Source organism: Lissotriton vulgaris, chromosome 11 (genome assembly GCF_964263255.1).
Source record: "Lissotriton vulgaris chromosome 11, aLisVul1.2, whole genome shotgun sequence".
Lineage (NCBI taxonomy): Eukaryota > Metazoa > Chordata > Amphibia > Caudata > Salamandridae > Lissotriton > Lissotriton vulgaris.
In genome coordinates this window covers 782581056-782608246 of record NC_141699.1, presented here as the reverse complement: position 1 = coordinate 782608246, position 27191 = coordinate 782581056, and the positions used below count along the sequence as shown (strand labels likewise).

The window sequence follows — 27191 nt, the reverse complement described above, 5'->3', positions numbered from 1 at the left end:
AGCTTGCTGGAGACCTGGGCGCATGAAAGCACTCTCTTCCAGTTACCAGGCTATAAGTGTTTCTTTGTACCAGCACAAGAAACTAGATCAGGAAGGGCAAAGGGAGGGCTTGCCTTATATGTAGATCTAAACTTAGCAGGAGTATGGACAGCCCCATCCTGGTCGTCACACACACTCCAGGCGTCAAAATTTGTAGGGAGCGGATGGAGGTTACTGATATTTAACATCTACAACACAGGGTCGGTAGAAGGAAGAAATGTCGCACTCCTTGAATTAGATCACAGACTCAACTAAGAACTAGAAAACAGGAAAGGAACAACAGAACCCATTGTTATAGTGATGGGTGATCTAAACTGTCATCTATGCCCAAACCTGCTTCCAGTAACCCCCGATTGGTCTTCCTGCCCGGTTGATAAAGGTCCACACCTCGAACATACTTCTGAGGGGTTAGCCCTTAATGAATTACTAAATTCGCATGCTCTGGCACACACCATTGATCTGGTTGTCCCGGGTAAAGAAGGGTCCCTTACACCAACTTTTAAAGAAAGAGAATGCGCCTCATTTATTGATTACATTGTAGTATCGAAACATGCGAAAAACTGGATCGCAGGGGCAAGGATTGACTGGAGTATCTTCAGTGATCATAACCCTCTAGCCCTGGAACTCCTGCTTAGAGGCCATCCTAAGAGGAGAGTGCAAATAGATACCGAACTGAGGGCATCCGATCAGGGTAGACGGCTTAAATGGTCAAAACTTGATGCAGAGGCATTTTATAATGCATTAATAGTAAAGGGGAAAAGCCAGATTGATAAATGCTTAGACCCACTGACACAGGGGCGCCCATTGGTTATGGCATTTAGGGCCATAACCACCCTGGTTAACGATTTAATGAAGGCAAAGGGCACTAGTAGAAAGACTACTCACCCAAGATGGTTTGACACCAATTGCTCTAGAGCATTAAGGGCATTAAAATCTAGCCTCAAATCTAATCCCAGGGACAAATTAAAGGTGGCCATGTCTAGACAGTCCTATAAAACTGCGCTAAAACAGAGAAAGGTTGCCCTACAAACTGAAGTATGGGCCGACTTGAGGGAGGCGGGTGAGAAAAGGGACTACACAGAATTCTGGAGGATTATCAATAGACCATGCTTCCAGGATAGCAGTGCCCCAGTGATTGGTACTAACATCCTCCCTGAACAATGGGTGACGCATTTTGAGGGACTCTACAATCACACTCATGATACTGGCTCAGAAGGGGGATGGGATGGAAAACGGAGCTTGGTTGTGGAATTCTCCCTCACAGAGATAACTAAGGCGATTCAAGGTCTCACTCTCAATAAAGCCCCATGCCCTGACCGTTCCCCGCCAGATCTGTATCTGAGCAATGTGGGTTTATGGGCCCCAATTCTGACAAGGGTTCTAAATGCAGCTATTCTAACTGGGGTTCCCCGTTCCTGGTCAATAGCAATAATTGTCCCTATATTTAAGAAGGGAAGCAGAGATAACCCTCAATGCTATAGACCGATATCATTGATCGATGTCTCTGCTAAAATCCTGGGTCGGGCGGTACTGGATAGACTCATGGAATGGACAGAAGAGAACCATATTATAGCGGACACCCAATACGGCTTTAGATCAGGAAAGCAACCAGTGCCTTAACCTCTATCTGCTGATTGAAAATATACAACTGCCAGCAGCGAAACTATTTGGGGTTTATGGACCTGGTTGCGGCGTTTGAAAATGTAAATAGGAACAAGTTGTGGGCCATGATGAGTCTCTTAGGAATTGACCCTGGACTGACTAATATCCTTAAATAATTGCATTGGAACACCACTGCCAGGGTCCACTACAGCACAGAAGGGAGGGGGGGGGGGGAGTACCGAACTCTTTCCATGCACTAGCGGAGTGAGGCAAGGTTGTATCCTTGCTCCCTTCTTGTTCTCTCTCTCTACATTAATGATCTCGAGAGAACCCTGATCGCCTTGAATACAGACTTCCCCAAAGCAGGATCGCGTCACATTCCGGTACTTTTGTACGCGGATGATGCGGTCCTGCTGGCCCGCACTCAAAGGAGCCTACAGTGTCTAATTGACGGATTTGTGAAATTCATGGATAGCTTAGATTTGTCCGTGAATTTGAGCAAATCCTTTGTGATGCTGGCAGGTAAAAAACCCCGCAGAAACCCAACATATAAAATAGGGACGCATACCTTAGAAGCGGTGAAGACCTTTTCCTACTTGGGACTTCTATTTGATGGGGCACTAAAATTTGAAACCCTGATTGAGGAACGCTGCTCCAAACTGGCCTCCTCAAATGGCGCCATATTAAACTTTGCTCGTAGACTTGGGCGCTGGGCGCCAGAACAGGTGATGAACCTATATGGCTCTATAAGCACCGCAAAAGCGCTGTATGGAGCTGAGGTATGGGGTTTTGGGGATGTAAAACAATTGCAGCTGGAGGAAGAGAAGTTTCTTCATAGGCTCTTAAAAATCCAGCAGAGCACTCCAGCCTCAATTGCACACAGTGAACTGGGGAGCTTTTACATAACTGACCAGGTTAAACTTAGCCCAATTAGAGCATGGCTCAGAATATGATCAAACCCTGAGGCAGATTTAAGCAGAGTAATCATAACAGACTGCTTACAAAGGGACAATGGGTTGCAGATCCCGTGGTTAAACTATGTCAAGGCCACATTAGAGGATCTTGACCGGAAGGATCTCTTCACCAACCCAAATGCAACACCCACCTCATGTAAATCAGAAGTTAAAAAATTGTTGCTTGAAAACTTAGCATCCCGCAGAGCAGGTCTGGAATTGTCCAAGAGATCAGTAATTGCACATCGCCTTGTGAGTAACAATGTGGGTATGGAACCTTACTTATTTTTACTGTATAATTCGCAGGATCGGTTTTTAATGTGTCGTTTTAGGCTCAATTTGTTGCCGAACATATTGTCTTATCCATCTGGTTTTACGCCAACAATTGAGCAGAAGGGTGCCTGCGGCTGCGACAAAAGGTCTCTGCAGGACACCCTTCATTTTGTACGTTTGTGTCCATTTTATAAGATGCCTCGGCGTAGATTTTTGGTGGCCATCCTGAAAGAGGCAAAGTTCCGTCATGCCAAAACTGCTTTACTTTTCTTACAAAGAGCAAATGATATGCGAACACTATGCTCTAGGATGAATTTTCTAAAAGTGGCATTAAGGTTAAGAATCACCAGAGAATGTCAAGGAATCTAGATTTGTTTATTTAATGAAGTTTTTATTGTATATATGTACTTTTATGACTATTTTTAATCGTCGAATAAAGATTTTTCTGACTCTGACCTCCCTACAAGAGGTAATACCACATATACAGCAAGGAGACTTCTTGGCTACTATAGATTAAAAGGACGTATACTTGCACATCCCCATCAACTACAAACACAAGTGCCTACTAAGGTTTGTGATCAACCAAAGCCACTAACAGTTCACAGTACTGTCATTCGGCCTAAAATCCGCACCAAGGAGGTTTACAAAATGCCTAGTCGCTGTCGCAGCACACCTATGAAGGCAAGGGATACACGTATACCCCTATCTCGACCACTGGCTTGTGTAGGCAAGTTCGTACAAGCAATGCAAACTACACATCCAGCAGGTCATACTAACACTGAGAGGACAGGGCTTCTCGATTCATTGGGAGAAATAGTCAACAGAGCCAGAGCAAATCAAGAAAATCTTGGAGGGCGAGATCGACATCATACTGTCCAATGTGTTCCCCAGCAGGAAGAGAACATTGGCGATACTGAAGGAAACACGTCATTACCGCAAGGGGCAAGTTCTTGTCATGAGTGCTGGGTCGGAGGCCTGCGGACTGCCGAGACGTCCCCCGCGGTCTTGATGTCAGCCGAGATACTCCCGTTGGACGTGCATGCGCAGGGATAGGCAGAGCAGTTAAAGCCCTGCCTTTCCCGAGCGAGAGCGCTTCGCATTCTAGTGTTCCCGTACTTGATTTCCTCACTTCCGGTGAGTCGCAGCCCCTCACTTCCGCATCGTTGGGTTCCTGGTTCCTCTTCGGGGTGTTAGTCCCTGTTTTTGTGAACATTGTATCCTGAAAAGTCTGGAAACCCGTGATAACGAAGATTTAGAAAGAATTGTTACCAGTGGTCACAGTATTCAGCGCGCTGCGCTGTTTTCTTAATTTACTATATTTGTTTTAAGTTTACTATGGCATGTTGCAACCAGTATTACTGGTACCCGGCTGAGTAGTTATAGCTTCCTCCATTGATGCTGAAATTCGGCTGAGCCTATGTTATATTTTCTTCAGTTATTAATATTAAGGGATAAGGAGTTGCAAGAATTATTGCAGCTGAGAAATCATAAAAGAATGAACGTATGGAAATCGGTTAAAAGTATACAGGTCCTGAAATATTGTAATTTACATTGCGTCATTACTCAGACCTGATCTTGTTCTGAATCTCCTCCACGTTCCTGGTCTAAAAGGGGAAAAAATAGGTATATCTCTTACTGCCAAGAGTCATGTAATTATAGTGGTGGTGGTATTTTACTTTCTAAATATGTTCCACTTGTTTTTAGCCTTGTTTGCCTAGATTGGATCGTTTCCAGAAGTCTCCTGGGTGTGAAGTCCTTTTACAGTTTCTGGGTGTCACGGAGGAGTGGATTCCCATCCTTCCCTTGTTTTGTTTCCCCTCTTCCCTTGATTATCTGTTGTAGCCTGTTTTCATATAGGCACAGGAGGTGGTTGGGGGAGGTTGCAGATTTTTACTGCAGTTCCGTCACGTTCCTGTAGAAAACAGGTGAGACCTGCGACAGTTCTGACAGTGAGGACGATTAGCAAGCTAATGGGAAGGATGGCGTCATGCATTCACCTAGTATAAATTATTCGACTACACATGATGCCATTCCAGGAATGGATACAGCGGCATTTGGGAGTTGGGAAGATTTAGTGGTTGTCACACACTCAGTGCATCAGGAAATAACGTGGTGGAACAAACAAAACATATCTCAGGGGAAACTATTCACACAATCAACTCCAACAGTGACCATCACGACGGACGCCTCCCAGCTGGGGTGGGGCGCTCTTAAGCGCAAGCTCAAGGTGAGAGGGCTATGGTTGCAACAGGATGCGGTCAAGCACATCAATTACCTGGAACTAAAAACAGTGTTACTAGTCCTGAAAGCATTTCAGAAGCAGCTGTACGGAAACAGGGTGTTGATCCAAACAGACCATACAACGACCATGTTCTACATCAACAAGCAGGGTGGAACACAGTCAGTAGCGCTGTCGAGGAACACATGTGATATGGACATGGGCCATCCCACTAAGGATAGACCTACTAGCAATACATCACCCAGGGAAGTACAACGTGGAGGCAGACAGACTCAGTAGGCAGACGTCAGCATCCCACGAATGGGAGATCAACCAACAGGAATTACAGAGGATTGCGGAAGTGGGGTACACCGTAAATAGACCGACTTGCAAGACACCAAAATTCAAAATGCCAACACTTCGCAACCAGACCATCAGTCACAAGGGAATGTGCTATGGATAAGTTGGTCAAGGACATTTGCATACACATTTCCCCCGATTCCACTGATACACCGGGTACTCAGCGAATGCAGGATCAGCAACATGTCACTGATACTAGTAACTCCTCAGTGGGCCAATCATGGTTCTCGCAGATTGTGGAGCTGGTGCAGGCACCAGAACACAAATTCCCAAAAAGAAGGGACCTGTTAGTAATGCAGAACGGAAGGGTGGTACACCCAGAGCCAGAGAGCCCTCAGCCTGGCGGCATTGCTCCTGAAGACTTAGTTTGCACACCTCAAACTACCGGCGAGCACAATGGGAGTGCTCAGTGAGGCAAGAAGGCCTACCACAAGGAAATTCTACGGAGCAAAGTGGAAGAGATTCTCAGAATGGTGCATTAGGGAAAAATTGCAAACAAAAATCACAAAGGAGTCAACAGTGCTAAAATACTTAACACATCTACTGCAAAGCAAACTAAGCTACATGTCCCTAAGGGTACACTTAGCGGCGATTGTGGCTCACACTAGAGGAGAAACGGGAAAAAGTTTCTTCACCTCGAAAGTTGTATAAAGATTTCTAGAAGGGACGAAGAGGATCGCACCTCCAAACAGAATGTACCAGCATGGAACCTCAACGTAGTGCTGACCCAATTGATGAAGGCACCATTCGAGCCCATGCACAAGGTTACACTGCACATGCTTACACTAAAGACAGCCTTCTTAGTAGCTATCACATCACTACGGAGAGTAAATGAGTTGCAGGCGCCAACACTTCAAGATACACTGTGATAGGATTGTAATAAGAACAGATCCACAATTCATGCCAAAGGTGGTTCCACATCAGCCAAAGAATCCAAATACTTGTTTTTTTCCAAAAACCAGCCACAAGCACTGAGAAAGCGCTGCCCACACTGGACGCCAGGAGGGCGGTGATGCACCATATAGAAAGGACATATGAGTGCAGAAAGACAAAGCAACTCTTTGTTTCATTCGCAAGCAGTTTTTTGGGATGACCAGTAACCAAAAATACCATTGCTCGATGGATTGCACAAACCATTCAACTATGCCACAAACAAGCTAGACAACAGTTACAAGGAGCAGCTCATGCTCACTCAACAAGGAAGAAAGGAGCTACAATTGCGTTTCTAGCTAACACACCGATTCAAGGCATTTGCCAAGTTGCAACATGGTCTTCAGTGCACACGTTCACTAAGCACTACTGTGTGTATATCCAAATGAACAAAGAAGCACTAGTGGGACAGAAGGTCTTGCAACACATATTCAGTAACAAGTGCTCATCTTCCACCCAGCCACCACAATAAGGACAAACCGCTACAAATTCTATGCACAGCATAGTGAATCCAGAAAGATTCATGCTGCAAAACGTATAGTTTCTTACCTGTCGGTGTAGTTTTGCAGCTTGATGACTTTCTGGTTCCACTAGCGAAAACACCCTCCTCCAACCAGAAAGATGAGACACGAGGAAAGGGATTAAAGATGAACAAGAGTTAAAAAATTAAGAGGAAAAACAAAAATAACACTATTAAAGAAAAAAGAATCCGAAGATGGCGACCAAAGGTGGGAGCTTCGGGAGGAAGCACGTCGACGTCACAAAGGACACCAAATGGTGGTATGACGCCCACCTGGGCCACGAAAAAAAACGACAATTCCGGACCCAACCACTAGATGGTGGAATAATGCACAGCATAGTGAATCCAGAAAGTCTTCAAGCTGCAAAACTACACAGACAGGTAAGAAACTATATGTTTTCAATCAGTGGGCTTACAGCCAGCCCATAGATTACCATTGGTAAAGCTTCAGCGACGCTCTCATTTACTTTTTTTCTGTTCATCATGGCATGCGGGTGTCATGTCTTCTTCTTGTGTTCCTCTTCCCCTAGAGCATGGATCAAGTCCATGTCCTTTATAGTGCCCCGGTTTTTGGATCTAATTCATAATTTCTCTTCAAGCACTCCATGCGAGTACTTGTGTGTTTCAGGCCGTCTATCTTATCCATATTGCTTTTCTTCCTTTCACCTCTCTGCCCCTGTTTTTCTTATCCAACCCCCAACTTAAACCCTGCCCTAGTTTGTTCGGCTTTTTCCTGTCCGTCTGCTTTTTAGTGCAGTCAGCCAAATGGGCATTTTTGTACTTTACCCTAAAACGGAACCACAGAACTGAGCACTTAGTGATGCATGCTCAGCTGTGAACCTCTGTGCAGCTGCTCACTTGTCCCCATTGAGCTCTGCCCAACTGGTCTGGGTGGTCCATACAGGGCTGCCCTGGTCCTGTGGATGTGCCCAGCAGTACTTCAGCAAACGGGGCTGAGCCCTCCACCCTCCCTCCGAATTACAGTCAGACAAAATAAACATTGGCACAGAGTACACATTATATACAGTACAGCAGTCTGTATATGACTCAAGTGCAAGCACACACCCACCACTGACACGAAAACTACAGGCAGTATAGACACTTATGAAGCTCATTACAGTGGGGCTCCAACTGATAGTTCTATACTTCACTGCTACTTTCAAATTAAAGAGTAGTGTTATGAAACAGTAGTGCTATGACTCGGCCAGCGCTGGCTACATCATAGCGCTTTTCTTCATGACTAAGCTATGCTGAGCAACAGCTGTGCCGCTAGTCAACATGGCTAAAATACATTGAGAGTTGAGACCTATTGGCTTTGCCATTGGGGAAATGTGAATAAACAAAAGTAAACTTTAAAACTGTGGTTTAAGCTATTGAGATTTTGCAAGTTCCTGTTTGGCCACCGCTTTTGTCACATTCTTTTTGGGGTATCAGAGTTTGAGAGAACTTCAAGAACAATTAAAGATGTTTTTCATTTGTGACACTCCAAAGATGTTTAATGAAATTCTGAATTTAAGCCTTCTAAAACGAATCAGTGTACTCTAAATCCGTAGACACCAAATATCTTATAGTATTGATTGAGGTGAGTCTGCATGTACCTACGTGCCCCTAATACCAACACCTACAATCTCCCTCGTCAACTGGCCTTCACCCTTTAATGAAAGTACCAGCACTGCACATTCTCCATCAGTTTTCTTCCAAGATTTTAACTCCACAATTGATCAGAAAAGCAACTGACCTATGGTACAACAGCTCCTTTGTTAAGAGAAAGTAGAACACCGGATTTCACACCTGTCTGAACAGAAAACATAGTTTCCCATATTTTACAGAATGTACACCAGTAACTGCTAAGAAATCTACCTTCTTGGCACAAAATCACACGAAGACTGTACATCTGCGCTGCATAAAAAATATTCTGTTAGTCACCCTTCACAGCCCCTCTTCGCTTGGATTTTTTCAATCCAGGACTGTCCTCTTACAAAGATTGACTTTGTTGTAAAAAAACATTTTAGACCTGTCAAAGCACAGCATGTGTCAGCTCATAAAACATGGTGTAATGATATAACAATAATTCAGTGCAAACCCCACAAGCATTTCACACATTTGAGTTTTAGTGATGACAGTGTGTAAGTTGATATGTATGGATGATAATTGCCTTTGTAATCAAACTGCTCTTTTACCACTTGGATAAATATGCATGTTATAATACAGGTTACATTTCTGTTCCCACAGGACCGCATTGTATCAATGACCCTTGATAAAGAGTATGACGTTGCTGTTGAAGCCATTCGATTGGTCACTCTCATTCTTCAGTGAGTTATTTCATGGTGTATTTGGAACCCGAAATTGCATTTCTTAGTGTGATGGTAAAAAAAATTGGGCCAATCTTTGCTGTGCAATAATGAAAATTGTTGCTCAAAATATTCTGGAGAATGGAAAATGTGATGTTTGCGAAAATGCTGTAGTACAAATTGATTGTTTTGTTAACTTTCGATCAGCCACTATAGTTTGCCAATTAAATCACAATTTTGGGCTGCACAGAGGAATCTGATTGATAAAATAGTTTTTGAAAAGGGGAGAAGTAGCCTTTTTAACATAGTCACAGTTAAGTCATCTGACATTTATATTGGTGCATTTATATTGTACCTGCTGTTACATCAGCACTATTTACATTGCCATTTAATATTTGGTGTGCACTTAAACCCTGTTTCTGTGTTAATGTGTTCGGAGTCATAGTGTGCCAATGAACGGAACAAAGCCAGGATTTACTACGTGTATGTCTACATAAATAATGATTTGTCATGCTTCACATGAACGACAGTGAAAAGACTTGGGTAATGTAATTCTATGTCCGGACCGGAGGCAAGGATTATGCTTTAGCTTTCTTTACTTTTATGACAGCAGCCTTTTTTAAAGTGAACAAACAACAACCATTCCCATGATGGTGAAAGTAAAAGCTCTCCTAAAAAAAAATAACTTGGACCCAGAAGATCTAGCTAATTATAGACCCATTTTGTTGCAACCGGGCCTGAGTAAGATTGCCGAAAAATATATCAATCAGATCCTCTCCTCATTCGTTGAGACTTCGGGCGCCCTGCATTCCTCTCAGATAGGATTTAGAGCCAAACAGGGTACGGAGACTGCCCTGGTGGCGGTGGTGGAGGCGACTAGGAATATTGTGGATGCCGGTGGCTGCGCTGCGGTGGTCCTGTTGGACCTCAGCGCAGCCTTCGACACTGTTAATCACCCACTTCTGCTTCAGCGCCTCCATCAAGCAGGGATCTCAGGAATGGCCCTTAAATGGCTCCAGTCCTTTCTGGCGGAGCCATTTTTCTCCGTCTTTGAGGAGGAGGTTTCATCCGACCAACTGCAACTTTATCACGGCGTTCCCCGGGGCTCCTCTCTCAGTCCAGCCTTATTTAACATCTATATGAGTTCATTGGCTGAGGTGGTACTTCCCTGGGGAATTCAGCTTATCACCTACGCCGATGAAACACAGTTGGTCGTCTCTCTGGCAAGAGATGACGCCGGAGCTCAGAGGAGTAACAACTTGACCCCCTGTCTCACCAAGGTTTTGGAGTGGATGACGACGTCTTTTTTAAAGCTAAACGGGTCAAAAACTGATATCATGCTCCTGGGGTATAAAGCCCCCATTAACCTCGACCCATGGTGGCCGCAGTGTCTGGGCCCCCCTCCCATCCCAAAGACCCAAATAAAGAGCCTGGGGGTCTGGCTAGACACCACCTTGGGGTTTCAGGTTCAGGCCAAGAAGGTGGCGGCGACTTGTTATGGACTGCTTAGGGTACTCAGGAAAGTTCTGTCCCTTCTACCTTTTGAGGCCAGACGCTTGCTGGTCCAGTCGCTGATTTTATCGCGTCTGGATTATGCAAGTGCCGTTTATTTGGGAGCTCCAGTTGGTTCTATCCAGATTCTCCAATCAGTACAAAACTGTGCAGCTCGGCTGCTTATGATTCTCCCCAGACGCTGCTCGGCGAAGGCGGCACTTCGGTCACTTCATTGGCTTCCGATCCAGGAAAGAATTTTGTTTAAAACATTCTGTATGGCGCACAAGTCTATAAGTAATGTTGGTCCTACCATTCTCCAGCCCTTGTTTTGCTGGCATCATGCCTCTAGATCCTTGAGATCTAATCAGCAAAATCTGCTGGTGGTACCCAGGGTGAAGCGAGCCCGTATGGGTGGCCGCCAGCTTTCCCTCCATGTAGCCAAGGGCTGGAATAAACTCCCAGATAACATCAGGCTGGAAATGAACCATCTTGTATTCGGGAAGCGATTGAAGAAATTTTTTTTTCACTGAGTGTCTTCTGTCTATGGTCTCGCAGCGCTGGGATGCCTCCGGGTAGCCATGCGCTATACAAGAGCGTACTCATTCATTCATGATACATCGGGAATATCAGAAAAAACAATAGTGTCCATATCCAGAGCGTCCCCTGTTCTCTGCTCCAATCACAGGTCCCCGAGATGCTGGTAGTCCTCCTTCAGTGTCCAATCTCTCTCTTTCTTTGCTGCTGGTGCCAAGATATGTTAATTTTTCATTTTCTCTCAGTGGTTGAATTACTCTTTGCCGTTAGTTGTGCTATATAAATGCTAGGCTGTCTGTCTGCTTAATCGCTATTGACGTTGGATTGCTTATTGCTGGTCTTGTGCAATACTTGCCGGTTTCTGGGAGTTTTGTTCTTGTTTCCCCCCTGCCGGAGCCTTCGCGCTCTGTTTTCTGTGCATACATCGCTCGCTGGCGGTTGACCATCACACGTGCCGTTTACTTGATATTGGTTTTGTGTGTTGCTCTCACTTCAGTCTATTTCTGTGCCGTTTTTCTGAGGTAATTTAGAGCGAGCCAGCCGCTACTCGGCTGACTCGTTCTCCGGCCGCGGGAGTGTTTCTCCCTAGCGGCGGCGTGTTTAGTGCGACTCATGGTGTGTACTTTCACCGCTAGAGGGCGTGTATCTGTGTTCTCCGCGCTCTGTGCTTTCCTGGGATTCTGCGCGTTTGAATCTCGGATCGCACAGCAGCGAAGAATCCTCTGCCTGTCCTTACACCGATTATGGTCTGTTTTCTGCCATTAGGCAGCTCTTTGCATTTCACGCCCCCTGAATGCCTTTTTCATAAGGTCTGTACAATTTGTGAGGCTATGGTTTATCTATTGTGCCCAGTCTCGGTGGTCCGCACCTTTAGACCTTGCTAACGCTCCTGTGAGTCTGTACCTGCAGGTTGAGTCCTGCTGGGACCCAGTATCCGATAGGCTGCCCTTTCATTGTAGCACCAGGGCTGATGGGTCCCGGGCATTGTTCCCCAGCGCGAGCTTTGCTTACTGATCAGTCAACTGATCCCCAGCCCCCCATATTGCGGAATTCCCCTCGACCAGTCATTCCCACTTACCTACGTAGTGTTTTTTCCCATTACTTACCTACCTAATGTTTTTCTTCTGTCCTAATGGAGTCATATGAAGAGAATGCTTACCTGGATGACCAGGATGACCAGTGGGAGGAAGACTCGCTCACAGCGTTGCAGTGGGACGAAGATTTCTATGATGCTGTAGACTCTTCTATTCATAAGGCAGTGGAGCAGGCTATGACTTCATCGGTAGATCGCCTCTCACGAAAGATTGAACTAGCCTGCGACAAACTGGCCAGAGCAGCCCAGTCCAATCCAGCTTCTCTACCTTCCAGCGCAGCCAATGCTGACCCTCAACCACTTCCTGCTAAGCGGTCCAAAGACCCAGGGGTTGATACGGACTCCTTCGCCCACCTCAAGCGGGTATTCCTAGCTAGTAAACTCCCTCCTGCAGCTGCCACTCCTGATGATTCCGATCATGGGAACGATGAAGGGGCTGGACCTTCTTGTCCCTACAAGCCTTTTCAACCAGCACCTTTCACTTCTGACCAAAGTGCGGATGAGCAGAACCTCTGCGCCGATATGCTGGACCCAGATGTCATTTTGCACCCTAGATCTTCTGACTGGGCACCCTGTGACAAGGTCGCCTAGTAAGTCGCCAGTCTCATCCGCCAGCCGCTGGAGGCATCGGTGCATAATTGTCTTCGGGCGTTGTCTGCGCCCCTCTTAGGAAGGTAAGGTGGTGGCAACCCCCGAAATTTACCCGGGCATGGCAACGTTTCTACAGAAATTCGTAAAATACCCCGAAAAGGGTATCGACCGGTCTTGGCGGACTTGCCAAGACAAGCTCCTGAATATTCTTGGACCCATCTCCAAAATTCACGATATGGCGAAAGAGGCCAAATCGGGGGCCCTGATCTCCAGAAAACCTCTCCTGAGCGTGGTGGTATTTCTCGGAAATGCCAACTGTGCCTTGTCGATGGAACGACGAAGATCCCTGTTGATAAAGGTGGACCCTAAATTGGGGGATTTGGCGTATTCGGAGGCGGGGGCCATTGCCCAGGATGGCCTCTTTGGTGAGCCCTTTATGAAGGAACTAGGGCGCTACGTGAATACATTCACGTCTCTTAACAGGGCGCAAACTTCTATTTGAAAGGTCTTTCATCCGTGGATTTTCAGAGGGGCCGGTTGAGTCAGGGGCGGCTCATCCGGCTGGCCTAACCAGCAGAGAGGAGGCTCCAACCAAGCGGCTTATCAAGATGAAGCCAGATTCGGAAACTTCTACACTACGAGGACGGTGAGGAAAAAAACGTTGTCAGCGGCGCCTCCAGCTCTTCCAGTGTGTTCTCTCCCTTCTTCCCAACTAAAAGTGGGGAGCCGTCCGGCGCATTCTTTCCAGGCCGGACTTCTGTTACGGGCGACGCATGGTTGCTCCTAACGGTCCGGGGCTTCCATATCGAGTTCCGCGGGGAGCCGTTCCAGCAGGCTCCGCCGCTTCCTCTGGTATTCTCAGCAGCGGGTGACTGCTTGGTCAATCAGGAGGTCCAGTCTCTTACTCAAGGGGGAAGTTGTGCAGTCCACTTACCATGCTCGGGGCTTCATCAGCAATCTTTTTGTAGTGGGCAAAGCGGACGGGGGCCAGAGACCTGTGATCAATTTGCACGAGTTCGAGTGGCTGGTTTACAGACACTTCAAGATGGAGGGAATCCATCTTCTCCGCGACCTTCTCAGACCGAACGACTGGATGGCGCGGCTTTACCTAAAGAACGCGTATTTGACCATTCCAATTTTTCCTCGGCATCGGCGGTTCCTGCAGTTTCTTTGGCGGGACAAGGTGTACAAATTCACCACCCTTCCTTTCCGTCTATCCTCCGCTCCTTTGTGCTTCACCAAGGTTTTGCGTCCGGTGATCGTACGCCTGCGTACGTCCGATATGTGACTTAGTTTATTTGGTTGACATTTTACTCATGTCAAAATGTCCCAAGGCTCTGTCTCATCCGCATCAGACAATGGGCAATTTACTCCAAAGTCTGGGCTTCGTAATCAAGGAGGAAAAATCCATGCTTGTTCCGTCCCAGAAGGTGGTTTTCCATTGACTCGGTAGCCGCTTCTCTCCGCCTTCCAGCCCAGAAAATGACGAAAATCCGCCATGAGTTAAGGAGGGTTCTTGCCCACACCAACTTTCCCTCAGACAGATAGCCCGCATCGTAAGTCTTCGGTCAGCGTCCATTGAAGCGGTACAAAAGGGGGTGGTGATGGACGGAGCATCTGAATCAATCAAACACTCACACCCAGTCAAAAGATCTGGGTTTAATCCATCACCGTTCTTTAGCCCACTCTGCCACCCCAGTTCAGATATGGCTATATGTAATCAGTCTGACCCTGTGCCTCATGGGAACAGTCCAGCCCGAACTGCCTAACCATGTCTTCCCTGGACCGGAAACAAGCTTCCGAGGACCGGTTTCTGGCATTCCAGCCATCTTCAGCCCGGCTTGCTTGAATCCAGTGGCAAAGTGAGCAAGGGACTCACGTCTGAGCATACCCTGCCACACTTGAAGCCATTTTCCCAGGCCCTCTCCATTACAGGGCCTTGCAGCGCCTCAAAGCACGGCATCTTCGCAAAGGCCTCTCCTATTCCCAAAAAGTATCTTGATACGGAGGCCAGGGAGGAGGTTCAATGGTGGCTTTCCAACATGGAGCCCTGGAATAGACGTGCGATTTTCAGTTCTGCGCCAGATATCGTTATCAAGTCCGACGCCAGCAGATCAGGCTGGGGCGCACGGTGTGGCGAGTTCACAACTGGCGGTGATTGGTCTCCTATGGAGCAGCAGTTGCACATCAACTGTCTGGAGCTATTGGCGGGGTCATTTGCGATACAATGCTGGACCAAAGACTTGGTCTGTTCTTGTGTTCTACTCGAAATGGACAACATATCGGCAGTACGGTATATCATTCAGCTGGGGGGGCACGTGCTCAAGGGCTCTCTCGGACATGGCAGCAAACTTTTGGTTTGGAGGTATTGTCTGGACCATCATGTGTCTGTGACGACTGAGTACCTTCCGGGTTGGGACAACCAGATAGTGGATTTTCAGTCCGGCCGTCTCCACGACCGCAGTCTTTGGAGATTGCACCTGGGGTTTTTCGCAGATCTACAGTCTCTTTGGGTTCCGTTTTCTGTGGACCTCTTTGCCTCTCGCCTGGATCCTCAAATGCCCAGGTTTTTCAGTTGGAGACCGGATCCCCTGGCAGCACAAACTGACGCATTTCTGCAGAATTGGCAGAACGAACAAGGCTATGCCTTCCCCCTGTTTGCCATGCTCACGAGTCTATGCCCAGGTGCGACGCCAGAAGGCGAACATGGTTCTCTTCTCCCCGATTTAGACGACTCAAGTGGGGTTTCTGGTTCTTCTGGAACTTTCTTGGGGTTTTCCAATCCCACTCCTACTCTTTCCAACGCGGCTGTCTCGCCCTCATGGCATGGAGGATTACAGGGGACGCTGGGCAGTCCCAGGCCTTTCGGGAGCGGCTGAGAGGTTCATGTCAAAGGTTTGGGCTGATATCAGTCAAATGCTATTGTTCCACCTGGAGATGGTGTGTGCGACGGGGTCTCAATCCCGTGGCAACAGATGTGACCTTGATTCTGAAATTTTTGGGCGCTCTGGCGGAGGAAGGCTTGGCTTACATAACTATCAACATTTACGTTCTGCCATTTCGGCGGGTCACACCATGGTTAACGGATCCCCGGTGGGTGAGCATCCCTTGGTCTGTCGCCTTCTTCGAGGCATCCGCCTCTCGCTGCCTCCTGAGCCTCGGTACTCTCAACATTGGGATGTTAACTAGGTATTAAATTTGTTTCCGTTGTGGCAGCCGAATAGGTTCCTCTCTAGGAAGGAGCTGTTGGCGAAATTAGCGATGCTTCTCTGCCTTATCTCGTACAGAAGGGTTTCTGATGTCATGCTCTTGATATTACCAGTCGGATTTTTCCCCCCACGGGCGTCACTTTTACGATCTGCAGGCGGACAAAGTGTGGAGCACGATCTATCTCTTATCCGAAGCTGTGCGTGGTGGCTTGCCTCAAGGCATATGAGGAGATGTCGGAAGAATTTCATCCTCTGGGAGAGCAACAATTGCTCATTGCACTTAGGAAACCTAATAAGGCAGTTTCTTCCCCCACAATTGCCCGATGGGTGAGGTGGGTCATACAGGAAGCTGGCATTGATCTTCGGATCTTCGGCGCACACTCGGCTAGAGGAGCGTTGGCCTCTGAGGCATTTTCCCTGGGAGCTCCTCTGGAAGATATTCTGAATGCGCAGATTGGTCTTCGGACTCCTTTTAAGCCGTTTTATTTTAAACCTATTATTGATATGGCTCACTTGGTGGTGAGCAAGGTTTAAACAAGCACAATCCTCGCCTCCAGTCCTGACATAGAATGAAAAATTTCCTAGCTATCGTAACAGAAAGTTTCAATTCTATTAAGGACTCGGAGGCGAGGATTATCCCACCCAAGGTACAAAGTCTCTTTGTTTCCGTTCCCTCCCATGTACTGGAGTGAGTACAATCATTAACGGTTTATGATGTCACTAAATGTTACCGTACATCCTTTTGACCTGTTGTTTGCCTTGCAGGCTAAACCTTAGCCATGATTGTCGCTTATATTCCGCTTTGCGCTTCAGGAGACTCTGGAAAACCAGATTCATGAGACCTCTGGGTTGGCAGACCTACAGCAATGAAAGAGGGAGATTGGACACTGAAGGAGGACTACCAGCACCTCGGGACCTGTGATTGGAGCAGAGAACAGGGGACGCTCTGGATATGGACACACTATTGCTTTATCTGATATTCCTGATGTATTCTGGTAATAGTTGTTGTTTTTTTACTTTAAAATGGCTGCTGTCATTAAAGTAAAGAAAAATAAAGCATAATCCTCGCTTCCGAGTCCTTAATAGAATTGAAACTTCCCGTTACGATAGCTAGGAAATTTTCAATTCTGAAGATAAACACCATGTAAAAATATTTATTGTAGTGGTTTAACTATGTATATCGACAATAGAAATTGTTGTTTCTAGATATAGTAATGTGTATTCGTTTTAGTGCATTGTATTTACTTGACTATAGACCACCGGTTCTCCTTGGGTATATGTTCTTCAGCTGGGGTATAAACATTTGCAGCATTGAATCTCCCATACATTAAGATGCTGAAGAACCAATCATTTTGTAGGTTTAGCCTGCTAGATGCTGCAGGATACCTGGTTGCAAAAGACCTATTGTAGGCTTACCGAACACTTATAGGGGCTTGGTGCCCTCCTATTGCATACCATTATTGTCATATTGTCACTTTCTGGCTTCTCATTTGATGGATTTCCTTGTTTTAGCTTGTCTGGCCTTCCCCTGAAACATCTCTGACAGCCTCCTCAAAGTTTACTACCTGTAAGCTGCACAATTTCCCACTTGGACCTGCTAACATCTACTCATTTAGTGCATTACCTTAGAATATGGATTAACCATCAGAACCATGGGTAATAATTCTGTTCCTTGAGCAATTTATTACTTAACTGTGCAACAATATATACAGTCATTTATGAAATAATTAATTCTCTTATTGCACTGTCCTTGTGTTCAATTTGAAGAAAAAGGTATCCATGTTTATTGTCCACTGTAGTAATTGAGATCCTTACAATAGGGTTAACTGCATCACTTTACATTCCTTTTTTTGTTGTTAGAACACTAGATGATTCCAATTCTTTTTGTACCTTCTGGATTCTTCTCATAGTGTCTAGACGTTTCGGGCCTCAGGATCATATGTGAAGTGCTTAAAAAAACTATTCGTCACTGGCCATGCATTGATTCTTACTTTTACATCCATTTATGTTCTTTAGGTATTTCCATTTCTGTCAATCTAAGCTGGCCCCAGTTGGATATCGATAAACTGTGTGCATAGTTGGCCCCCATTCTGTAGGGAATAACTCTTAATAGCACAGTACAGACTCCTTCGGTATTTCTGGATACCAAGCTTGCACCCCACTAGTAATATGCAACTTATTTTGGTTTCTTAGTAGGAGTTACTTTGGCTGGTATGGTGAGCACGATACATGTACTACTTTCCTTAATAGTACGTTTACCCGGTGTGAACTCAACATTGTACTTCCTTGTTAGGGATACTTTGACTTTCCATTTAAACTACACAAACTATACCATTGGTTGTATTTTCCCTAAGCTTGCCTCTTCAGCAGAGAAGTTTCAGGAAAGCCATGAACTGAAGAGTCATTAGTACAGTGAGAACACAAGACTTTAGAAGGTTCAGTCAAACATCTGTTAACTATAATCATCTGTGTATGTTTTTCTACCGAAAAACCACCCATTTCCATTTGTAAAGTATTGTGCATCACCACAAACTATCAAAAGGGGCAAGCACACCGGTTTCAGGTAGACCTGCAGTATATTCTATAACAGCAACTCAACCATTGCTGATCTTGAAATGTTTGGCCTTCTAGAGCAGACACTTGGGAATCACTGCTTACCTTTGCTAAGCAGATAAACTTGCTCTTCCCCAGAACCATTACAGAAGCTAGTCTGTCAAACTTGGTTGTTTAATCAATATTCACTTGTTTTCCTCCTTTCCACAGGCATCTTTAGTGCAAAAGAATGACCAGCATTGTCATCTTTTTAATGAACGGAAATGAAGACTCCATGATGGAAATGCAAAACGTGCCTAATTGTAGTGTTACACGGTTCTTCTAAATTTAGTAGGAATGTGGATTGGATCAACAAAACCTCATAATACAGGGACACTGTCTTATTAATCAGTAAACGTTTGACTAGCTCACTTTGCTGCATCTAAACTCATAAACCTCCCGAGTTGCAGATGCTGTCTGCAACCTCAAACATGACTATTATTATTCCCAAGGAGTTAGTGGAAACCGATCTAACTTTCACATTTCACTTTTGCATGACCAGGGTTTTATATAGAGAAGAAACAATAATACATTTTCAAATGTTAATTGAAAAGATCTAATCCATGTAATTAAAACACGAACTGTGATTATTAGACAGGTGAGACGCATCATTATAATAAGCATGATTAGAATGGTGAAAAAAGATAATAATTCAACTGTTCCTAATATTACTCCTATCTATTACTAATACCCCTATACTAGTGAGAGCATGGTGGGAGTACCCTTTCGCCAGATCCATTTGGAACGATCAAACCCCATACCTTGGTGTAGTGTCTCAGGAAGTTTGCATCAGCGCATTAACAAATGCACTTCATCTGAGTGTGCATTGTTACACACATCTGGCTGCGCAGCTATATTCCTTTATAGAATGGATGTCCGGGCCGTCAGAGCTGCATCTCATTCACAACAGTCAGCCACTTCTATGATTACTGCGGTGTGAAGTGACTCTTAATTGCATTCAGAACTGACGCTGTTTAAATATTAAAACACCATCCTTATTTAATTTTGCAAGAGACGCAGGACAACATCTTTACTTAGTCTGGGGTAAAAAAAAAAGTTTTCTCCTATGAGCACAAAATACAGCAAAGGCATTGGGTTCTAGTATGAGTCCCTGAAACAGTGCAAACTATAGAACAACGTCTATCCATATTAAATGCACACCTGAGAATTGTTTGTGTTAGTGAAAAACATGTTCAAACCGCCATCTCAAAAAGATGCGAAGTTAGAAGGGAAAGCTAAAATAGAAACAATGTAATCCACATAACCATAATCATTGTTCTTCAACATGAATAGCTTCATTTAAGGTAACATGCCAGCCCCCAAGTCAGGAGGATAGATATAGTGTAGGAGCGTAATATCAGCCCCCGCGGTGTGGGGAGGGGGAGCTCAAGCTCCACGGGCCCCCTCAGCACAGTACTCTGGCCGGAGAGCTTCTGACTGGGTCCAGAGGGAGTTACTCCACGTACCTTGCAGGCCCCCCAACACCCCCCCCTCAAGTTTCGTTACGTTACTGATAGTATCAAGCACTTTCATCTAGCACTCTAAATGATGTGAGCAGGTGCCTGCTTAAAGTAACATCGGAAAATGTTTTGTATGAGGCTCCTGCATTTACTGTAGTGATAAAAGGAGGAAAGTAAACCGTTTAATCAGTTTCTTTGGTAAGCTTCATTTTAAATTTCAATATATTGTTTAAATGTAAACTAAACTAATAAATGTCTTTAGATAGCCACGTATTTCATGTAATTGTAAGAAATAGGCCCTTAAAAATCTTCCCGGATTCTTCTAATAAGTGACTACATGGAGTTTTAATTTAATTTAGATGCCTATCAAAACTGAAAATATGTAGCCTTTTAGGCTCCAGAGTTATGTATGATAGTCATATTAACACTCCAGACTTATCATCTGAATTTGATTAGCTACTGCTGTGTGCATCGTTCGCTGTTTGTAGTTGACTGCTAAAATGAAAGCGCTAAATCAAAAATATTTGGTATCTTCATTTTGACAGTCGAGTAATTTTAGAAAGCATATTTAACCATGTGAGATGCAAATTCAGGACAACAATAACTACAGTTAAGTCATACTTCCGGTGCATATAAACCTTTTAAAAATGTTTACTAGATCTAGTCTGCGGGAGTTTATTAGTGGGAGGTGGTGGAAAAACTGAAATATGCAAGTTCTTTTGGTTCAGGTATTGATTTCTGACTTTTTCAGTGGAAGTGAAGAGGCCCTATCTAATGAAGACTGCGAGAATGTTTACCACTTAGTATATTCTGCACACCGGCCTGTGGCTGTAGCCGCAGGGGAGTTTCTTCACAAAAAGTAAGTGATTATGACTTTAATTAAAATATGCTACTTCTGGTCGTATTTGTACAGACTTCCGTGGTTTAAAAGTCTTGTATATGTTAGCATGGTCACATTTTTCTCACTGGAGTTGCTCTTGCCTTTCTTCCATTTAAATTCGGATATCTCACGCTTTTTTGCTGTTTTCTTGTCCAGGGAAAATCTTTTGGATTAGAATCTTAACTATAGGATGGTAATAAGTCATGTTGCATATATGTCTTGCCAGCGCTCCAGTAAGAAGCAGAAGCTTTGTGAATGTATACCTTTAAAGTTGTTACGCAGATTGTGCCTAGAGTAGTTTGTGTTGCAATTGCACTGGCTGCTCAAAGCTGGATTACTACAGAGGGTGTTGAATCAATTGCAGGTAACCGCAGTCCTACTGTTTGATCTGGGCTTTTCTGTGCATGCTCCCCTGGAAGCCTTCTCAAAGTCTCCTGTGCATTGGGACAGTAATGGGTACAACATTATTCCAAGTCTTTTCTCCTCCACAGATATTCCTGAACATTCGGGAGATGATTTTGACTTTTTGTAAACCATTCCTGACAGTTCTACTGCTCTGGCATCTATTAACTTTCTACATCCCACTGGTCACGCACACTGACAGAAAAGCGCCCTCCAGTAGTGCCTCTACAGACAACGGTTCCAGAAATTCATTGTTGTTTCTAGGTACACTGCAGCAGACTTCATGTTGGTTCACAGAGGAGAACCTGACTCTCAAGCGATCAGTTTGCACCATGCCCACAGCTGTGGTTGCTGTGTTGGTGGACACCTCCACTTTCAGGTGGGCTGCACGTCTGGAGGAACTTGTTTTCAGATACCTTTGATTTCCCTGGTTCTGAAGTTAATTTGCCAAGACTGTGTCCAAGTAATCCTCATTGTATTGGACTGGCTGAAAAGGCTGTGGTCTATAGACCACCCACACTTCTCCTGGTGTCCTCCACTGCATCTTCCTCTCAGGGTGGTCCTTCTCTCCGAGTTGGAAGGGCAGGTTTTGCATGCCAATCTCCCAAACCTGCATCTTTGTCTGGAATTTGAGTAGGGACACCTGAGTTCGTTTCAGCTGCCACAGGGGTGGTTTACTAGATCCTATCTGCTTATCGCCGCTCCACAATCTTTTTGTACTTCGATAGGTGGACCAGATTCATAATTTGGTGCACTGAATGCCAGATGGACCACTTGAAGCCACATTTATAGGACATTTTGCAGTTAGCATTGCAGTTAGGGATGTGCAGTAGGGATAGTCAAGGAGTATATGGCGGCTTTCACAGCCTTTCTATGCTTCCCAGATCAACATTCCCTTTTCAAGTCACTGGTGGTTGTGCGGTTTCTCACAACTCCTTATGTCACACCCAAGGGATTTGAAACTTGTTTTTACCTTTCTGATTGTTGGTCCGTTTGAGCCCCTCCTAGCATGTTGCGATTGTTAACACTGAAAAACGTTTTTCTGGTTGTGACTTTGATGAGACACTTCTGTGAGGTGAAGGACCTGAGCGTTCTTCCGCAGTTGATATACTTCCTTTATGGTCTGGCTTGTCCTTGGAAATAAAGCAACTTCTCCCAGCCAAAGGTGATGATTCCCTTCAATTTGGCGCAGCCTTTCACACTGCCCACCTTTTCATCCCCATCCATCGAAGGAGGAGAACATTTACATCGGCTGGGCCACCGGCATGCTGTCAAACTGACTGCACAAAATTGAGTCTGATCAGCTCTTCAGAGGGTACGCAAACAAACCAACATATTTCAGAAAAGGACTTTGTCCTGGAGGATTGTAGTATGTGTCAAAATGTGACATACACTTAGAATGGAATAGCTTGAGTAAATCCATGCTCATTCCACTCAGGCAATACCTTCCACTGTAGCCTTGGTTAGAGGTTTTTGGACTTGGAGTTGCAAAGCAAGGACCATTTTGGTCGCTCCGTTCTTCAGGATTTTGTCATCTGACCTTCCTTAACGTGTGAGTGCTTCTTTGAAATCCATTCAAAAGGAATCTGCAGATAGAAGTATCCATCAGATCAAAAACCTTTAGTTATCAACTTTATTTTGGGTGGGTACTCTTTCTGAGTTTCCTCACCAACCCCACACACTTCCCTGTCCTTTAGGAGGGGTCATAGTCCTCTTATCAGTTTTGATTGCTGTTCCACAATGTTGCCCATATGTTTTCCCTAGTTACCTCCACGAATGGCACAATTGAAAACAGATGAGAACTGATGTCTGGGAGCAAATGTTTGTGCTTTATGGCTCCTCTATCGCCACTACGGCTCTACTTCCAATGCCCGCTCCCTGTACCAGTGTGAGAGAGCTATATCAGACGTTTTTGGAACCAGTGTGATACCTGGGATATTCAGAGGTGTGGAATCTGCAGGTAGATGGAATATCCACCACAAGAATCTTTACTAAAGGTAATTATGATATTTAGCCATGGTACAGGCGCCAAAGGCAATCCAGCCGTTTATACAGTGAAGGGCAATAAATAAAAATAGCGAGGCAAGAGGAATGCCTCAAAACTTAGTAAATGATACTTCTAAAAAGTATCTCCCTGTTCTTAAAATAAGTCCTTTAAAAAAGGAACACTTCCTGTAGTGTTTGTTACCATAATATATAGAATTAAAGACTAGGTGAATGGGGTGAAATGGTTAGGGGGTATTAGGTACAGAATCTAGAAGTTGAGGGTATGGGTTGGGTATAGAGGTTTAAAGGTATAAGGTGTTAATAGCAATGAGTATAGGGTTAAGGGTTGGGGTCTAGTTGTGTGTGTATTAGCGGTGTAGGGTTCAGGGTTTTTGCGTATAGAGCTGTCTTCTCCAACGAGTAGCTTGTGAACAACTGGTAGCTCTTCAGCTACCTTAGCTATCCATTGTGGAGTCCAGCCTACCAAAATAGCTTTTGCTTGGTTGTATTAGAATATGTATCCCAACCTGAAAAGTGTGTAATTTAGGCTAAAATGTGCATATTTTCTCATAAACTGATTTTTGAAGGAAAATGGTTGAATTTACAAAATATATTCAAAGCGCTTATGAGTGATTAAATCATGCGACTTTGCAGACTTATTACTATTATTATTAACTTGGTGCCAGGGACATTGCAGCTGTGACCGTAATCTAAAACCCATGTAGAGGCATACCACTTTAATAAAGCTTCATTCATTTCACTCGAATACATCACAATTTCGAAGTGATGCAATTAGAAGTGTTAGAAACAAATTGATGCTATAGCTCAGTAAAACAATTTAAATAACAGTACAACCATTGTTTACATATAAATGTACAATGTTTTTACACAATCCAAGACCTGGTTGCAATGGAATGTGAAGTTGTTTACAAAGCACAGAGAATACATAGCTTTGGACGTGAAGTGACAGATAGTGTCCTGTTTCTGTTTTTTGGAATGCAGTATAAAGTTGAATGAGTGAGTGTAGGAAGAATCTGTTAAAAGGTTGATCTTGATTTCCTTCCTGACTTTTTGGCAGGTTAACTAGAGTCATAGATTCAGTGCAGCTACTTTGAACCCCTGGAAGTATAGATGATGATTGCGTGTTTCTTCAGGTCGTAAAGCCCTCTCTAGATCTTTAGCCCTGTTGAGGACTATCCAGGTTGTTTGCAAGAGTTGCAAGCGCATATCCTTAACTGGGTAGTGGGTACCTAGTCCCAGGTACACATTGTGGGTGTAGCAGCAGGCATTGCATGATCTGTAGATGTTTTTGGAGAAATATCTGCTTATCAACACCAAAGCCCGTGTACTCAAGATTGTGATAATTTAAAGAGATGCACATTAAAAGCTGGCAATAAGGCTTACTGGGAAACTCAAAATGCTAAGCTACATATCCAGCAGATGGCTAAAGATTACTAGAAGTTTCTGACCTGAATGAAATGAAGTAGGCGCTTTGGGAAACAATGTTGAAAGTGGAGGCATTTCTATATAGTTGCATATTGTGAATTTTGATGCTCTCATCAATGTGTTGGATTCCAAGGGGCTCCACCTAGTTAACGATGACTATGGACACAATGGTTCCCTAGCAGATTCGCAGGTAATGGAAAGTTTTTAGGACCTAGTCAGGTGGCCGAACGGGTGTCTGCTGCAGAGGTTCGCATAGGACCATGGAAAAACATTGCAAGTGAATCCCATTGGTAACTTCAGGGTGTTGAGTGATGAGATAGTAGACTTAAGTGATTGATACTCCTAATCACAAATTCCTTATCTTGCGAATATCCACAGGCACCATACTGTATCTGGTAGCGTGAAAGGTAGTGCTCCTACATGCAGTTAGATAGTGCTGTGCAACTCTGCACCGACTTCATTCTACTCCAGAAGGGATGTGTAGAGCTGCATAGAAGTGCACCCAGTTGCGCTGATATCAGTCCATTCTGCACTTTCTGGGGCGGATTCAAAGCTCCGCTTCCTTTCTTTGTTTCATGAAGACATTTTTTTCTTGATGATTTTCTCCCTGTACCCTTTTGCTGCTAGGTACCCTTTTTTATTGGGAGACCTGGGGGGTGGGAACGTTTGGTGGTAGGAACTTTGTCAGCCTTGTGATCCCACGACTTTCCCACACAGAAATATGTGAAAAATTAGATAATTTTTTTCCAGCTAAATTCGAGGTTCGCAGGGGATTCTGGGTAGGAAAAAGTTGGGACATCCAAGTAATCCAAACCTCCCTGGACTCACCAGTGTCTAGTTTCCAGAAATGTCCAGGTTTGGTAGGTTTCCCTAGACGGCTGCCGAGCCCGGGACCAAAAATGCAGGTGACCCCCTTGAAAAACCAAGTCGTTATGTGATCGATGGGCACGTGTTTTTGGTCCCGGGTATTCAGACATCTAGGGGAACCTAAAAAACCCAGACATTGCTGAAAACTAGACACCTGTGGGAGTACAGGGAGGTGTGGCTTGGGTTGATCCCTCAACATTTTCCTTCCAATAATCCGCTGCAAACCTCAAATTTAGCTAAACAGCCACATTTCACATTTTCCTCTAATATCTTTATGGGAAAGTTGTGGGATCACCACACGGCACAAATTTCCTACCACTCTGCTTTTTCCTCAGTCTCCTGATAAAAAATGATAACTTATTGTGTGGCTGGGCGAAGTGCCTATGACCTGGACGCGCCAAAAACATGTAAAGATTGAGGGGGCCCCAAAGCAGGGTTCATAAGGGTAGTATGTTTATATGTTTTTAGGCTGATGCTTCTTTGGCCCCCCTGCCCCCCCAGTAGGGGGCATATAAGGGGCTACTACCCCGATCTGCCTTCGGGGGGGATGTGGGGGGCAGAAAGCCTGTTTGGCAGAGGGAGCATGCCTAGTTTCTGCAGCCCCACCCCTACGTATTAAAAAAAAAAACGGTGTCTTGTGGGCTTTCAGCCCCTCCATCTGCGTCCCGGGGAGGCAGAAAGGCTGGGGTTTGGGGTGAGGGGGCATTGGAATGCCCATTTTCAGCTGCCTCCACTCCTATATACCCCCCAAACAAATCAATGGTCCCTAGTGTGATTTCTGCCCCCGCCGGGGGGGGGCGTTTATGTTCGGGGGTCAGAAAGACTGTGGAATGTTGTGGGGGCATTAGCGTGCCACCACCCCTAAATAAAATTTTAAAAAAAGAATCCCTGGCACAAATGGGCTCTCTGACCTCCCCAAATGGGGTGGTGGGGCAGAAAGTCTGTAAAATATTGTGTTGGGGGGCATTGGGATGCCCCACCATTAAGTCTGTTAAGTACAATATAAAAATGAATCCCTGGCATGTAGTGTGCTTTATTTTCCCCAGGGTAGGCAGATTGATTTCCCCTAAATTATTTTGGGGGGAGCAAAGGCCCTTGCCAAGGGGGTGCTCCCCCCCTCCCTGGTGTCCAGTGGGTGGATCCCTCCTGGGGTGATCCCCAAGGAGGGATCCACTAGTGAGAGGTAGCATTGGAAAGGGGAGTGTGGGAGACAGGGTTTGATAAACAGGCGAGAAGGCTGAATATATTTTCTAAAAGAGTGTTTATTGCCAACAAGTAAATTATCAAGGAAACTATCACTGGTGGTTGCCTGCATCTCCTGTTGTATTCCTCCGTATGTACTTGGTGGGGAGCTGGTTATGCTGTCCTGGGCCGATGGTTCGGGCTACTCTTCGGGCTTCTCGATTGAATCTCCCCGGAGGCTCGTCGGAGAGAAGATAAAATAGAGCCGT

General features: G+C 45.1%; 1 protein-coding gene across 2 annotated transcripts in view; it reads left to right on the top strand.

Moving 5' to 3' along the window:
• STAG1 (STAG1 cohesin complex component) overlaps positions 1-27191 on the top strand; it is a 1379617-nt gene that overhangs the window by 777809 nt on the left and 574617 nt on the right. For both annotated transcript variants that reach the window (XM_086943907.1, XM_086943908.1), the window contains exons 12-13: positions 9128-9207; positions 20911-21018. In XM_086943907.1, the coding sequence (XP_086800033.1) occupies positions 9128-9207; positions 20911-21018 (188 nt within the window). The remainder of the gene's footprint in view (positions 1-9127; positions 9208-20910; positions 21019-27191) is intronic.